Below are 15,892 nucleotides of genomic sequence, written 5' to 3' on the forward strand. Positions count from 1 at the left end.
CTTAACCTCAGAGATCCATCCGCGCGGCTGTCGCTAAAAAAAGTTATAGAGCAATAAAGAAAATAATTATAAAAAAAAATTGCACTTTTTTGCTTATAACTTCTTTAATTGTTAATTTAGGGCAAAAAGTTACGAAACATATTTGTAGACAAAATAATTTGCTACAAATTATGCTTTTACAATTTTATTGTAAGACGCATAGTTTCCGAGATATAGCGAAAAAAGTGTTTCCACCCCCTTTTCCAAGATGGCGGCCGGGGGACAAGGGTGGCGACCCCACAAACTTCAAGTTAAGCTTCTATTGACCCCCCCCACATGTTCCAAAAATAAAATTGCGTCCTCTAATAAATGTAAATCTCATGTAACATTTCAATGGACTATTCATTGTTTTCTATGACTAATATAAATAAATGAGCTGCTTTGTACTAGGCTTTTGTCAAACACATTGTTTAGAAACAAGACATTTTAGAAATTATCGCGATTTTTACTGCGAAAAATTTGTTTTGAATATATTTAATGCCAGGACAGCCCACTGTTAGGCATATGTATTTACTCACGGAATAATGGGGGAAGATTTAAAAAGATATTTAGCAGTGAGAATTTTCCAATGATTTTTTTTTTACCTTTTTATTTTTATTGGGCCTGCGTTGGGTTCTCTAAGAATGCTATTGGGGTTAGGTTTTGAGTCAAATTTGGCCTTGAGATTCTTCATTGTTTCTCACACAAATCAAATATCTTTATGAAAACTGATTTAAAAAAAAAACTACTATGTAGCCAATGCTTCAACAAAAACCCGTATGTATACATTTAACCAACATTTGTAATAAATGCAAATCTATTTTCATTCTAGTCTTTATGGCGATAAAGTCTAAAATAAAAATAAATTCTAGCTTTCAAAAATTCGTTTAAAATTTTTACCAAAAACATACGTGTGATATCTAATTATAACCTAAAAATAAGTTGTACTATAACGTTATTAATGTGCAACTAAGTTATTTCATAATGCTATTTTTATTCTAGCTTTTTGAAAAGCTAAGTTACAAAATGTTTTTTTTATTCTTATTATATAAAGTTGCGATGTTTAAGTAGACTATGACGTCAGTCGAAATAATTAAAACCTGATTTGAGTAGTGCTTAAAATTCAAGCGCTTAGCTCAAAATTAGTCCTTTCCAGATTACTAAGGCTTTGACAAAACACTGGAAAACTAAGTGTCTTCGTGAAATATTTTAAGTAATTATTTTTTGTTTGACTTATTATAGGTTATACTAAAGCTTGTTATTTTGTATTATTGGTTATAACTATTGTAATAAAATGCATCGATTTTCGCTTAAGTGAAGTGCGGCTGTGAAAAGTGCAAGCAATAAATTGTACTGTCTTTAAGTTTTCTTACAGAAATTACATCTAGATTACTTATAAATATCCGAAAAACACCTCAACTTCACTTTCTAAGCGAAAATTCTTGTAAAATATCCAACATTTGGTAATATTTCAAAATGCACTCAATTTCTACCTGAATTACTTTCATTGTTTACTTAGTCTTTGCATAAAAACGAAAAATATAGCGCCTTCAATGTTCCACAGAATAATTGACGCCAGCGACTCAAGTTACTCAGTACATGAAAATATCATACATGATTTGAACGACTAAGATTGATCAATTCTTCAATTTACATTCAAACATTAGATCCACTTAAAGGTAGTCTAATAATTTAGCTTTACTGTGGATATGTACAAATTGACTGTTTCAAAAATTCTAGCCCTCTATAGCTTTAAAAAATTAGACATTACATTTATTTAGTGTGGCACCAATTATTTATATTTTTCTTTACAAAATAGCTGCCTATATTTTCAACTGAACTTAATAAAAATAATAGCCTTATATGGATACTTAAGTAATACTTCTAGTACCCATTTATATTAATTATTTATAATTTATAATATATACAAACTGTTATCGACTTATACAAATATAAAAAATGTTTTCATTGACATCCCTTTATAAGACCATCAAAATATAATTAGGATTGTTAGTCGCTATGTACAATTTGGTCACCCATCTGCTGACCAACCTTGGCAAGCGTACTTTAACCCGAGAAATCGATCAGCTCGGCTGTTATGATTTCGCAACGAGCTTCTCTTAGTATTTGTGTAACACAAATAATGTCGAAAATACTTTATTTATATTGCTCACTTCCCAGTCATATTTTGACGTTTCCGTAACCTATACAATTTTGTAATAAGGTGAAAGGGATGCCAATGAATTAGACATTATCCATATAAGATTGCACAATCCTCAAAATATCATTATTATGAGTTGTTTTTAGTGATATTACCATTGTTTTACTATATCCTTCATAAATAATTTTAAAATATCAATTAAATATCATTACCCGATTAATATCTATAATAAAGTCGTAATATAGGAACACGTTATAATTTTAGCTGCCATTTTTTATTATGTCCATAATTCCAATATCATTGATTTCAAGACCTGCTTGTAAATTGTAATATTTCGCTGAATTTCTTCTCTCCCTTCTTCCGATAAAAAACACATTATGTCTGAGAATATTTCCAGTCACATATTATTATAATATTACTAAAAGAACAGTAAAACAATAGTAAATATCACTCAACAACGACTTAACATCGTAAAATGACTTCACCAAGAAGCTTTAATTCCATAATATGGAAAAAATAAATACATAAGTATAAGCCCACACGAAAAAAAAAACAAAAACAATTTCAATTTACAATCCCCAAAATAACGATTTTTAATAACCCTGCTACTAAGTTAAATAGCAGTTATAAATAGCAGCATTATTATAAAACTGCTTATATAGCAATACAATTATTAAACTAAATAGCAGCGTTATTTTTAAAACGTTGCAATTTGGTTTAATAATAAATCGAATTTTCACGATTTGATTTACGTTACTCTAGTCCTTTACCTATATACTACAGGTAACCTGCATACATATTTAAACGCTTTATCTTAAGTTACAGATATAACCATGTAACAGCACTTCACTCACACAAATTACTTCAGAATCTCACGACCACTACTATAGTTTATTTCTCCTTACGTGTGTCAAGTTATTCCCTTGATTGTCTACACGCGTCGATATATTCGTGTGAGATCCACGACACTGTGGGCTGTTCGTATCATAGTTCCTCGCCACTGTCACACCGGGAGCTGATGGGAGATGACTGTCAAACGGGCACTCGGTTCCCGTTGGTTGCTCGGAGCTCGGCTTCGTGGCCGTGGGAGCGGGAACGTGGTGTCTTGCGAAGGTTTGAGACGAAAGCGAACTGGAATTAAAGGAAACATTTCACTAAAGATGATGACAAGGGTGAGATTAACATGACAGTAATAAATGAAATGTTTGACCTAAAGACCAAAATATAAGACCCTTAGGCTTGGCTTAGTCCTCACAAGTCAGAACCCTTCTCTTTCTACACGCTCAAATATCTAAAAAACGGTGCCAACCATGTCTCAATCCTAAAACACTTGCATTCGTTTACAGACTAATAAAATAAAAATAGAATTTTGACAAATGAACAGAAAATGCTCACTACGTCAACATCAATAAAAGTAGGACCTACGAAATAGAGCAACAGTCAAAAAAGGAATAATTAAGACTAGGAATATCACCTAATAGTTACGAGTTCAAAAAGACTACAAAGATGAATATACTCACAATGACCACAGCATACAAAAGTCCGATACCGAATCCAGCTAGCACGTCGCTCCAGTGATGCTTGTAGTCAGAGACGCGGGTCATGATGGTGTACCACGCGAACAACATCAACAGGAACTGGATCCCGTGACGGAGCAGCTTCGAGCCACGCCAGGTGAAGCGCTTTTGTAAGTACATCTGTATAGAACAAGTGAAATAAGAATGAACCTTGGACTCTTTTTATCACAACTGCACGACGTAAAGGAGGGTAATGTAGTTATTTATTTGGTAGAGGTATGACTTGAGTTTGTGAAGATGACTTTATGTAGATATGTTTCAATTGCCAGTAGGGACTGAATGTTTTTGTATGATATTTGGCAAATAGACAAACTGGCATACTTTTTACTCATGGATATATTGTCTCGGGCAGAACTAACAAATGAATAATTTAAGATAGAGAGCTAAGAAAACGACTAAATTAGTGTAGACGTATCTTAATTACTGCTTACATTAACAGATCTAAACGTCTACTAACCGCATTATAATACGGTAATAGCAGCTCATGATCAGCACCCGTATACACTACCAGTCTGCCACGCATGTTACAGAGGTAATCCCATAAAAATAATTCTAATTAATAATGTATTGTCTACTTACACTGAAATACAACATGGTGTAGCCCGAGAAGGAAGAGTGTCCGCTAGGAAAGGATAGTCTCATCTCTTTGTGAAGCTTCGCGTTACCGCCGAGACAGGTGAAGTTCTCTATGTACCGCCATTTGTTCTCCGGTAGTGTACAGTCGATGTCCGGTCTACAGACCTGCAAAGATGGAGAAAGAATTAAGTTAAATATTTGCTAAAAGTTATGGAAGATACAGTTTTTCAAGTGTATTGGTATAGAATATAAGTCTTGGTAGCCAAATTGAGTCATGCATAGCGGCCAGTGTCCATGAAAATAAATAAAAGTCCAGGGGTATTGTGCACAGCATCGACACTATAAATACTAGTATCGAAGTTTGCACAATACTTAGGTACACTATATCATTACTGTCATAACCCGATGGGACAATAAATGTCACGACTGCGAGAGGTCAGGCCCAAGATATTTAACTGTTATTTAAAAAAAAATACCATTATGATGAGGTCGATCATTTTGGGCAATTCTCAGTAGTCTTACCGCGTAGTCTTACTAGTAGTTTTATTGGGAATTTTGTTCGCAAAAGTACTATGTGTTCAAATTCAAGCGAGTGCATTAATTCACGCAAGTTAATTTGCAATGAGACGTAGGAGTAGATAGTAAATCAGTAAAGTCTAGATTCTCATAGTCATAGATCCAACAATAGTCTTAAGGTCGCACTTTCACTGAAATAAAAATGAAACCAGACAGTATTGTTGTACGTTTCGTAACCTGTGAATTATGAATTTCAAATGTCACGAATTTCTATTGTTTCATTTTGTAAGTTTGGTTAGTCATGTTCGTCGTTGTAGAATTTGTTAGTTAGAAATAACTTTTTGTGTAATCAGACGACAGATGGCAAAATTGTGGTGTCTTTGCCTGCCAATATAAGAAACTAGCTGACCCGCGCAACTTCGCTTGCGTCACATAAGAGAGAATGGGTCAAAATTTTCCCCGTTTTTGTAATATTTTTTATTGCTACTCTGCTCCTATTGGTCGTAGCGTAATTATCCCTTTAAGGCTTTTTTAACTTAACCTTTTAAAAGGACTACAAAGTACCCACCGCATAAATCAGATAGTACAAGCCAATTTACAACTTAAAAAAGCCCACGCTTAAACTTTAACAAGAAGACGTATTCCCCTTGTTCATTAAAAACGCATGTATCCTGTACGTAAGATAAACATGTCAATTAAAGAGAAACTCCTTATAATCTTGGTTTATCGGTAATCTACCGCCGTTTGATTATTGCAACGATCGATGCAGAACTTGCTTTGTGGATGCAATACGGAATGGAATTTGTGACAAGTACGGCCTATCTGTGACTGTGGTGATGTGTTTATCTGTAATCTTTTATAGAAGAAATTGCCGTGATTTGTACGATTCTAATGGTCAATTTATTGGACCATATACCTTACATACCGTAAGAGTAATTTGTAATTTATGAGACGAAAGTCAGATGCAGTGAAATAAAAACTTGTTTTGTTTTTTGTAACAATTATATCGTTCCGTTCAAACTGTCGTTATTTCTCTATTGTAAATTCATCCTATAATGTCGTTTATAGATACTGAGCAAAAATCTATTTATAACATCTTTTAAGTAAAGTTTTATCTGTCACAAAATGAAACTTCATCAAAATCAGTTCAGCATTTCAGTTGCAGACAATTAAACGCCCAGATTTATAACATTACGAGTAAGGATTAAACACTGACATGTTATGACCGTAACACGTCGTAAATTAATTTCAATTATTCACGGTACCCTGTAATAATTTATAACATGAGGCTTAGTAACCACTGGACTTTACAACTGAGATACTTAAAGCAATTAATAATATACCTTAAAACAATTACAAAAAAGTTGCAATTTGAATATCAATAATCTTAACTACAAAAGCAAAAAGTATTAAGTGCAGGAATGATATTATTGAAATTGCATCTTTAATTTTATTAAACTAGAGCACATTTTTACTTGTCGTAGATTCCCGGTACAAAACCTGATGGATTGCCGTGAGACGTTCCAATTTACGCGTCAACTCCCCAACATTGCAAATTGTTGTACAATTAATATTCTTTTTAAAATTCCTCTCTCTTGACTGACAGGCTTTGAAGGCCAGTACTTATTATTATTTTAAGTATTCCATGTTTTAAATGTAGAGCATGTAGGTGTATAATTTTGCTAAAGATTGATCTCACAGGTCAGTGTGTTAAACTCATAATAAACTGTTTATAATTGGAGGCTCTGTGCAATGTCTAAAACGGGATCTAATTTTGACGAATTGTTTTAACATGAAGATGTTTTTGCGTAGAATTGATAGTTAAAATAAATAATAGCATCATTACGAAAAAAGAAAAAGTGTTATAAATTGGCTCAATTTGAGTTACTCTCTTTTTTTGTCATCATTCATCTTTTCTATATTAAGTAGTGTCGGTACTTTTTGCTATATACACAGTATTTCGGTACAGCACGTTTTCTTCATAAATTCACTTCTGAATTCTGAATAATGTGAAACTCCATCTGTTTGTTAAATTTCTAGCATACATTCCAAAACTATTGTCTTAACTTAGATGAAATCTGACTAACCAGTAGCTAATAGTTAGGAGCGAACGACTAAAAGCTAATGCAATTCAGGTGAAGAATGGCCATAAAGCTAATCTTTTATAATTGTAATGCCATTAAATCTAACTGGTCTATCTATTGCCATCGATAATCCGACTTGATAGGCACATATTTTATGTGAAAACAACGTTAACACGTTAACTGAAGTTTTTATTACATCCAGATAGAATGCAACCATGAATAAAACATAGAAAAAAGTATATTTATTGCTCTACAAACTATAGTCCGACGAGTTAGACGAGAGCTTTGGCATGCACAATTTTTTTAATTATTACAATTAGTTCGGAGTATTTCTAAAATAAAGTAGCTATATCAAAAAGTACACAGTCAGCTCCATAATACTACGGGTCACTGATGTTTTAAATTCTAAATTTTGTGTACCTATATAAGCCGTGAACGTTGCATACAAAGCTCTCCACTAAGTTGTTGGCTTATAGGTAAATCTATCTTTCGCGTAAAACATGCTTGTAAACTACAAAGTGATTTGCAATGTTATCGAACGCCTGAGCCAAATTCTTCATGCGAAAATGTATAAGTAAATCTATTTTTTTGACTTCGGCTATATTTTGAAAGTAAATTGTTCTTGATCTAGGAATTTTAAGTATAGCGTTTCTAAATTCCGATCCTGTTTATAATAACACTGAAATGTGAATTGTTTTCTTGAAAAATATTTTCCAATTTTTTTTACGTTTTTTGCAATTTTAGAAAACAAATTCGTCTGGATCTAGGAATTTAAAGTATAGCGTTTCTAAATTCCGATCCTGGTTATGATAACAAACTCTATCATGTGAACTGTATATTGTGAATAATGTTCTGAAAATATTTTTATTCATATAGGTATTCGACTTTATAGCTGCTTTAGAGTCGATATAGGCAATAGACTTTTACGTAATGGTTTTTACACCTGACCTATAATATAATAATTATATGATTGTTTTTCTTTTCATACTTACGAGTAACTTATTTTTTTTAACACCGATTATTGGTATTCTTTCTCCTTTGTTTAAATTCTGCACCCTAATTGAGTTTTCTAGCACATTAAAACACGTATCAAATTATGAATACTTTGTTTGTCAACGTTTATGTTTGCTGAACAAAACAATTTTCAAAATACCGCTAGGAGCCATACCATAAATAATTTATAAAGGAAAATTTATGATTTTGTTTACAATCCCGATAACACGTTGTTAAGTGCTTTTATATACTTTTTTCGCCTTTTACGGACAAGTCAATCATCCAATCAAGTAGGCCCGTTGACTGGCCTAAAAACAAGTTTGAGACTTAAGAGCAAGCTTGATTTTAATAGGAAAACCTCTTACTTAAGACCAACGACTTCGAGAGACTTGAATATGGTTCGCGGCTAGCGGAGATACACAAAATTCATAATTTTGAACATGTTAGACAAGTGGCCGTATGCAGCTGACGGTGGCCGGTTAGATACAGCTACTATATTTTGGAAATACACATAACTATTTATTACATTTTTTTAACTCATTACTGTCCCACTGCAGGGCAAGGGTATCCTCTCAAACTGGGGAGGGGTTAGGCCTTCAGTCTACCACGATGGCCAAGTGCGGGTTGGGGACTTCATTACATTTATTTTATCTAGATTATAATGAGTAATTCTCTATGCCAAGGCTCTTTACTAAGATGCCGGACTAAAGTTACTAATGAAGCACTTACTATGAGGGTTAATCTAGAAATTTAAATAATTTATGCATAATTATAAGTATGCATGTTGTAGGTAAATGTAGTTGTAATACCTTAGCAGATACGCGGAGATTTTCAAACAGAATTTAATAAGAAATCTAGCTACTGTATTAATTAGTATAATGAAAATCTAAGTATAGCTTGAGTTGATTCTTACGGTTGTGCGATGCTATTCCTAGCTTTAATTAACATATTCACAAGACTACATGCATTTAAATAACTCTTTTATAACTTAAACAACTTAAACGAGGCGATGAGTTAAGAAAATGTACGATTTTAGAATCTATACATTTAATTAAATTAGAAATCAGTATAGGGCCCAGAATTAACCTTGAGGTATCCCATACTTGATATGACAAATAAGGTTTTAGAAATATTAGGAGCCTAAACAACACATATGTTTTTTATGAGTATAATACAATGATAATACTCATAAAAACCATATGTCTCTTCTCATTACAAACTTCATATGTTTTGGGATCTAAATAATATATTAAGGATCAAACTTTCGCTTTGCTTGTTCATCTTTTATTACTGAAAATACTCTTGTTTACTCCAGTTAATACCAATCTTCTTAGCATTTAATTCCCATACTTATTTTTCTATAAACTATTAAATTTTCGCGATTTTTAACTATTTAATACGCGAATTTCACGAATTAACATAAGAGTGTAAAGGCTATAATATGACGTCAAAGGCTTTACACAAATTTAAGATACGAATTCTGTTGTATTCGCTGTCTTCTGCACGTTTTCTCTCAATTGACGTAACAATGACGCAAAAAGTCTTAGCTTTGATGGAGTAGTAAAACATTTTACTACCTTGACTTCAAGTAATTGGATTTTGAAGAAAAACTCTACAAAGTTGTTCACTCCTCTGTTTTTTATTGTTTTGTTTTTCCTTATTAGATTAGTTTTGATTAGATGATGTTTGAGGTTGAATCTTTTTGTAGAATTTTATCACGATTTAATACTTACTATTATTTTAATTGCAACTGTGTATTATGATTTTTTCCTAGTGTGTGACTTACTTATAAAAATATGATTTATTTCAAGACAGTATATTATCTTTGTAGGTTTAAGCTAACAACAAAATTATTTGAAAATATTGTTAAGTTTAACTGGTGCTCGCACCTAGACTCCTCCCTAAGCTAGAAATCCTAGAATCTTGAAAAGACTTGTGTTATTTTAAATGTAATAATATACATTATCGGCTTTATAATATAAGTATAGATAAATGAACAGGTTATAAAGTTAACCTTAAGACTTTCTCCTCATTAATATTTTCACATCGTCTCCTTAACTCGCTCGTATTTCTTAAAGCATATAAAATTGCCCTTTTTAGCGTACACCTTGCACAAACAGGTAAAGTATTTATTCTTCACGGTACACGTACGCATATTAAATGTTCGGTAATTTAGTGATTACCACAACGAGGCAAGGGGCGGGTTCGATGCCTGGGGCAGTTATTGCAGTTATTGAACACACTGGCTGTTCGTGAGAACGTATGGAAATGGGTTGACGGCAAATTGATTTTTGCTTTTTCTTTCTGCTGCTTATGTTTAATATCTAAATCGGTCTTAACGATCTGATCTCTGTACAGTTTTACTGTTATTAAATAGTAACTTAAACTTTAAAAAAACATTGACAATCGATTATCAATTATTCCTGCCTGCCATTTTTGGTACTGTCTATCACGCACAACCAAACTGCTATAAAGAATTTGATGAAATTAGCTTATGAATAGTCGAAAGCCCAGGTTCAAACACAAGTTTTACTGGTTGAAAATCAATGCCTAACCATGTTTTAAGATAAACTTCTTTTTTTCTAAAATCAACACCTGCAATGATAAAATAAGGGATCTAGATTCTTGGGACGTTGGTTATCTAGTTGGCTATATTAATAACTATCCTGAGATTACAGCCCGATTCAAGATAGATAGACAGAGAAGTCGTAGTATTAGAGATACGGAACTTAAAAATTAGTCTATAACAAGAATGAATTAATGCACGATATCACTCTACGCCCCTACATACGCTAACATAAAGATTACTACATATAATTGCCGTGTAGTTAGTAGATAAAGATAGTAGATATTAAACTAATAGATTAGAGGCAGAACCTTGTTATGGAGGTTTGCATACAAGATGTACGTACAAGTTTGCGATATCATCTCTTTGTAATAGTACTCTTGCGAATCAAGATTATACGTCCAAGAACAAGTTGATTGATTTAGATTATTTAAGATTATGTTAGATTTACGTTCGCCTATTACTAGAATGTTTAGTATAGGCTTCATCTTGACTTATATTTGTCGGATATTACAGTAATAAATATGTTATTCAAGAACTACAAGTTTAACGCATGTAATTTTATTAGTTAGGTGTAAGTTGTTACATTTCCGTTTTCCTCTACAAACGAGGTAAGATTATTTTTGATTAATTTCGAAATTAGATATTTGATTATACATACAGACTTATAAAATCACGCCTTTTTCCCATAGGGGTGGGCAAAGTTTAGAGAGTGCCACTTGGTACGATCCTTACTAACTTGATTTGATATTGTATATGGCTTAAAAACCTAAATTACTGAAATATGAGATAAAAATTACGTAAAAATACTTTTTTAAGGAGAGTATTTTATGATTGTATTAAAATAACATTACTATAGGATTCCATGTATGACATTTAGGCTACCGAGCAAAGAAAGCTCATTTGCTTGGTAGCCTTAACTTTTAGTGCCTTCTCACAAAGTATAAAAGACAGGTCTTTAATATCTTTATACCAAAAAACTAAACAATTTAGTACTTCAAAATTAATTTACTTCCAACATTTTTACAACATTATAACCGATCCCTTAGTAGCCGGTGAAAACGTTATAATACCGTGTGATTACGATGTCGTGCGCAAGCGCCGGTACGATACGACTTTCGATCTCGTACACGGCAATTTTGCCATTATACGGTTCGCGAGTTGTCGCTGAATAAATTATTTGATAAGCCACCGTTTTGTATTTTATGAAGTTATGCATATACCCTTATAATAAGTTCTTTTCCATAACCTACCTTCTTCACTAAGACCTACGATACAATGCTTTGATTTTTTTTATCTACTAACACAGTGTTTTTTTTCACATTATGATGAGCAAAATAAAACGTAAATGATTTTACTTTTATAAATGAGATAAAAAACGAAAGTTATACTAGATACAAAGACAATGAACTGACCGGAACATAAACTAAGAATAATCAAATTAATTTTCTGGATCACTGACTATAGTGATACAATAAAATACTAAATTAATAGAAAAATCATAATTTTTAAAACTGCATATTCAACTGTACTGAATTTTTTTGCACGGATGCAAAACAAATAAATCATGTATGCCGTTGCATAAATAATTGCGTTCAAAACTATTGAATATTTACATCGAAAGTGCGTAATACATCATCCTGTCATAAGATCATAACTTAACAAAAACCTCCCGGGACAAGGCTTTCAATTAGCATATTTTATCATCGCAGAATACGTTGACACACTTGACGAACACGTTCCGCTCGTAAACGGAATTAATTTAGTAAATATTCACATGTTGTGGAAACCTTTCAATATTCATAACTGTTGCAGACTTACAGTAAACTCGTGAGTGATGGCCGCAGAGACGAACTTGGGATGGTGATACCGATTTTATTTAATACAGGCATCTCTTGTCTTACCCCTGGTTTCTCTGAGTACATTTAGCTGTAGTTTATATATTTAAAAAATTGCGTTTTTTATATGAGTTTAAACGCTATTGAATAGATAAACTACCGCTAAATGTACCTCAGAAACCAGGGGTTAAAGATATAACCAGCTTAAATTGTCACACTAATTCCCCAACAGAAATGTTTATGGCTAAAATTAATGCTGTTTTTATTTTTTTATCGTTTTTTTTTTCGCGTGCCACATAATGCCAGATCTTAAAAGTAGTGTTTGAGTTATGATTAAATAGAAGTAAAGTAATATCGAATAGGTAATGAGATTTATTTGAGCTAAATAATCTTACCAAGCATAATAACATGAGAAAGTAACAACTTACAAAGCGAGACAAATCAACACCCACGTAATTCAAAATCGGAAGCTAATTACAATAAATTTCAAAGTTATCACAAAATCAGTATTTCACTTTACATACCTAATAATCCATTAGCATATAATAATAGTTTATAATAACGGTGAAAGAAATACCGTGACGAAACATCGAATTTAATTTCACGTGTAAGTGCCTTGAGGCATGACTATTAGACTAGTAACGCCATCTGTCATGATGACCATTCGATTATAAATAGTAATTGCCGATAAGTTCCGGTATTTTCGGTACAGATCGGTATAATACAATGACAGCTCGTTTACCGATTCGTTACGTTCGATAATATTTGTGATATATGAAGGAAAAATCGTTTAATGCTTACGAAATTCTGGAATTATAGAAATCATATTATGAAATTAAATTATGAAATTGAAATAAGGTTTTGTATGACTCATAAATAAGTGTTTCAATGGTATTTGTATCTGAATCTGTGTATTCTTTTTCGTTATTTTTGCGACATAATAACTTATTTAGTTTTAATCGAAGAGTCAACAATTTTACTACTGAAATATTTAGAGTAATATAACCAAGCTAACTATCAGCATTACCATACTGTTAATAGCTATTATTTCGGTAAAAATATCGACATTTAATTTACTATCGAACACTATTCACAACTATCAATACATTATGAGTTGAAGCAACAAATACAAAACTAAAAGATTTGTAGCCCTCATCAATTAATTAAAATTATCATCTTATGATTGATCGCTAAGATATAATGATCAATGGGCCGGACGCTTGTAATAACATAACAGGCTACGGTAGTAATATCCAACGACAGACTATTTATCTTTCAGGTAGCTACTTGAAAAATAGCTATTAATGTTATTTATGGAGATATCTTTAGATTAAATATGTTGTCTTTGAAAAGATGATACAAGTGTAAGCACACTTTTCGACTTCATTTTTAGAAGAGTACTCTTAATTCATTGCACTATCTAAAAAAAATGGAAACCATATATTTATACTGTTTATAATAATTTGTATGAAATTTATGAAATAAAGGATATTATGAATTTGAATCTACTATGTGATATTCAGTTTGTAATTTTTTTTTTCTAATGCTAATCATAAAATGTATTCTTGTGAGAAAATCCGAACAGAACAGATATGACGACAAAAGACATTCGTCTATTAATTTCGTCATTATGATTGATAACACAAAATCTTAAATAATATAATTAAAGAAAGCCATAGTCAAAAGAAAATCAGCCAAAAATTTTGTCTACGATTAGTAAACCCACCGAATACGTCCCTGGTCACCTACATACTGTATTAAAATCAACCGAAACAATTATCGGAAACAATAGTTGGCATGGGCCACACGTAGCCGGGCCCTGACGAGCTGTATTGATTCCCAGTCACGAATACGAGCATTGAATATGACCAGCGAGAGTAGATCCAGATTTGAGATAGTGGCGTTTATTCTGTTAGGCGTCGTGATCAAATTCCTTATAAGTATTGTTAAGTAGAGAATACTTTTAGAAAATTCTACGTATGGTTGTGGTTGTATTTCTAAAGTAGAAAGTAAAGACAGTCATCGGTGGATAAAGTGGCAACTGGGACTTCAGAGCTGATAATTTATTGAACAAAAAGTAGATTTCATAGCTATAGGGAAACTGATTGAGCCGCTGTAAGTATCTAGAAAACCAAACAAAAAAACTTGTCGGGATTAAAACAAAATAAAAAAACAACTGTCTCACTATCACAATTCATGAGATACCTTTTTACCCTTTAGGCAAGGAATTCTAAAAAAAAGGAATAGCAGTCAAGTCAAGTCTTTTTCGACGTAAACAAGATAAACAACAAATAACATAACATTTGACAGTAGAAAAACTGCCATCAATTTAAATACTTTTATCAAAATCAATTTCAGACAAAGACAAGTTAACATTCATATTAGTAGTCTTTTTACCAACAGAATAGGGGCACTGCATTGTTTCAGATCACGATACCTTTGTGGCTGGTACCCGCAGGGAATACTGAGTGATGGAAATTGATGAGGCGCCTGCACTATTGTTCGTTTTTCTGATTGTCAGCACGATTCCTATCACATTATAAACTTGTTGAATACGGCGTACGATGTTATTTTAATATGTGGAGTATTTTGTTAAGATTTTTCCCCTGATGAATTTTATAAAACGTAAACTATTTTTTTCAGTGAAATTTTACAGCTGTCTTAAGAAATCAAAACGGGCGCATCATACTTATAATGATACCCGTGTTTGTTAAATGTCTATTAACTATCTTTGTATATTTTACATAAATTGATTCAACAGTTTAGGCATAAAGAAGAGGCGTGAAGGCACAGTTACTTACGCATTTACAATGTTAGATTTTCACAAGTAATGACATAGACATGGTCCTATGTTGGTGGTCTTTCTCTTCGCAAAGGGATATTAGGCAACGTTGAGTTACGTCCGCTACGTACCGCCCTAGCCATAAACAAGTACTCAATCTTGCAGAATCAGTTTCACTATCTAGAAAAAGTTCTTACTTTTTCATTTGAGAAAAAAAAGTGCTACGCGAAGTCGTAAGTGGCGAGTCGAGTTTTGTTGTTATATTAATAGACGACGATTAAATTGTTATATAAATATTCTTAAGATTTAGACCCAAAATAAATATAACTCTTTGATAAGAAGAAACAAATATCCTGTCAAATTCAAAACATGGTTGCGTTCTGATTGTAACTAACCACCTATTAGGCTCGTAAGGATACCTAAAAACCCTTTATAGATTTTGTTTATGCAATGAGCATAACAGCCAAGGAAGCTTATATTCCAAGCTATCAAACATCAGGAAAGTCACGAATATCAAGTCTAACTTAATCCCGAAGTTATCTAAGCGGAAGAAGAAATTATCCGATAGACGTTAGAAGGCTTTAATGCGTAAATTGCTTGCAGTCTTATCCAACGTCGGTTTGAACCGGTAAAGTAATGCGTGTTAGTGCCGCGATCAATTGATTCATACGCTTATCAGTGAGGCGAATATTGTTATTAATTTGTTGTGGAACTTGTATTAAATATTTTGAGCTGTTCAATTGAGAGATTGGAAAGAAAAGTAACACGAACTATTTTGGTA

At 32.4% G+C, this 15,892-nt stretch overlaps 1 protein-coding gene across 1 annotated transcript in view; it reads right to left on the reverse strand.

The window, feature by feature from the left end:
• Positions 1–158: 158 nt before the first annotated feature.
• The window catches only part of LOC142979706 (putative phosphatidate phosphatase), a 131,252-nt gene continuing 115,518 nt past the window's right edge, over positions 159–15,892 (reverse strand). Inside the window, exons 4-6 of the mRNA XM_076124797.1 lie at positions 4,336–4,497; positions 3,700–3,876; positions 159–3,310 (exon numbers count right to left, since the gene is read on the reverse strand). Of these exons, the coding sequence (XP_075980912.1) occupies positions 3,212–3,310; positions 3,700–3,876; positions 4,336–4,497 (438 nt within the window). The 3' untranslated portion in view covers positions 159–3,211. The remainder of the gene's footprint in view (positions 3,311–3,699; positions 3,877–4,335; positions 4,498–15,892) is intronic.

The sequence above is a fragment of the Anticarsia gemmatalis genome, chromosome 17 (genome assembly GCF_050436995.1).
Source record: "Anticarsia gemmatalis isolate Benzon Research Colony breed Stoneville strain chromosome 17, ilAntGemm2 primary, whole genome shotgun sequence".
Taxonomy (NCBI): Eukaryota; Metazoa; Arthropoda; class Insecta; order Lepidoptera; family Erebidae; genus Anticarsia; species Anticarsia gemmatalis.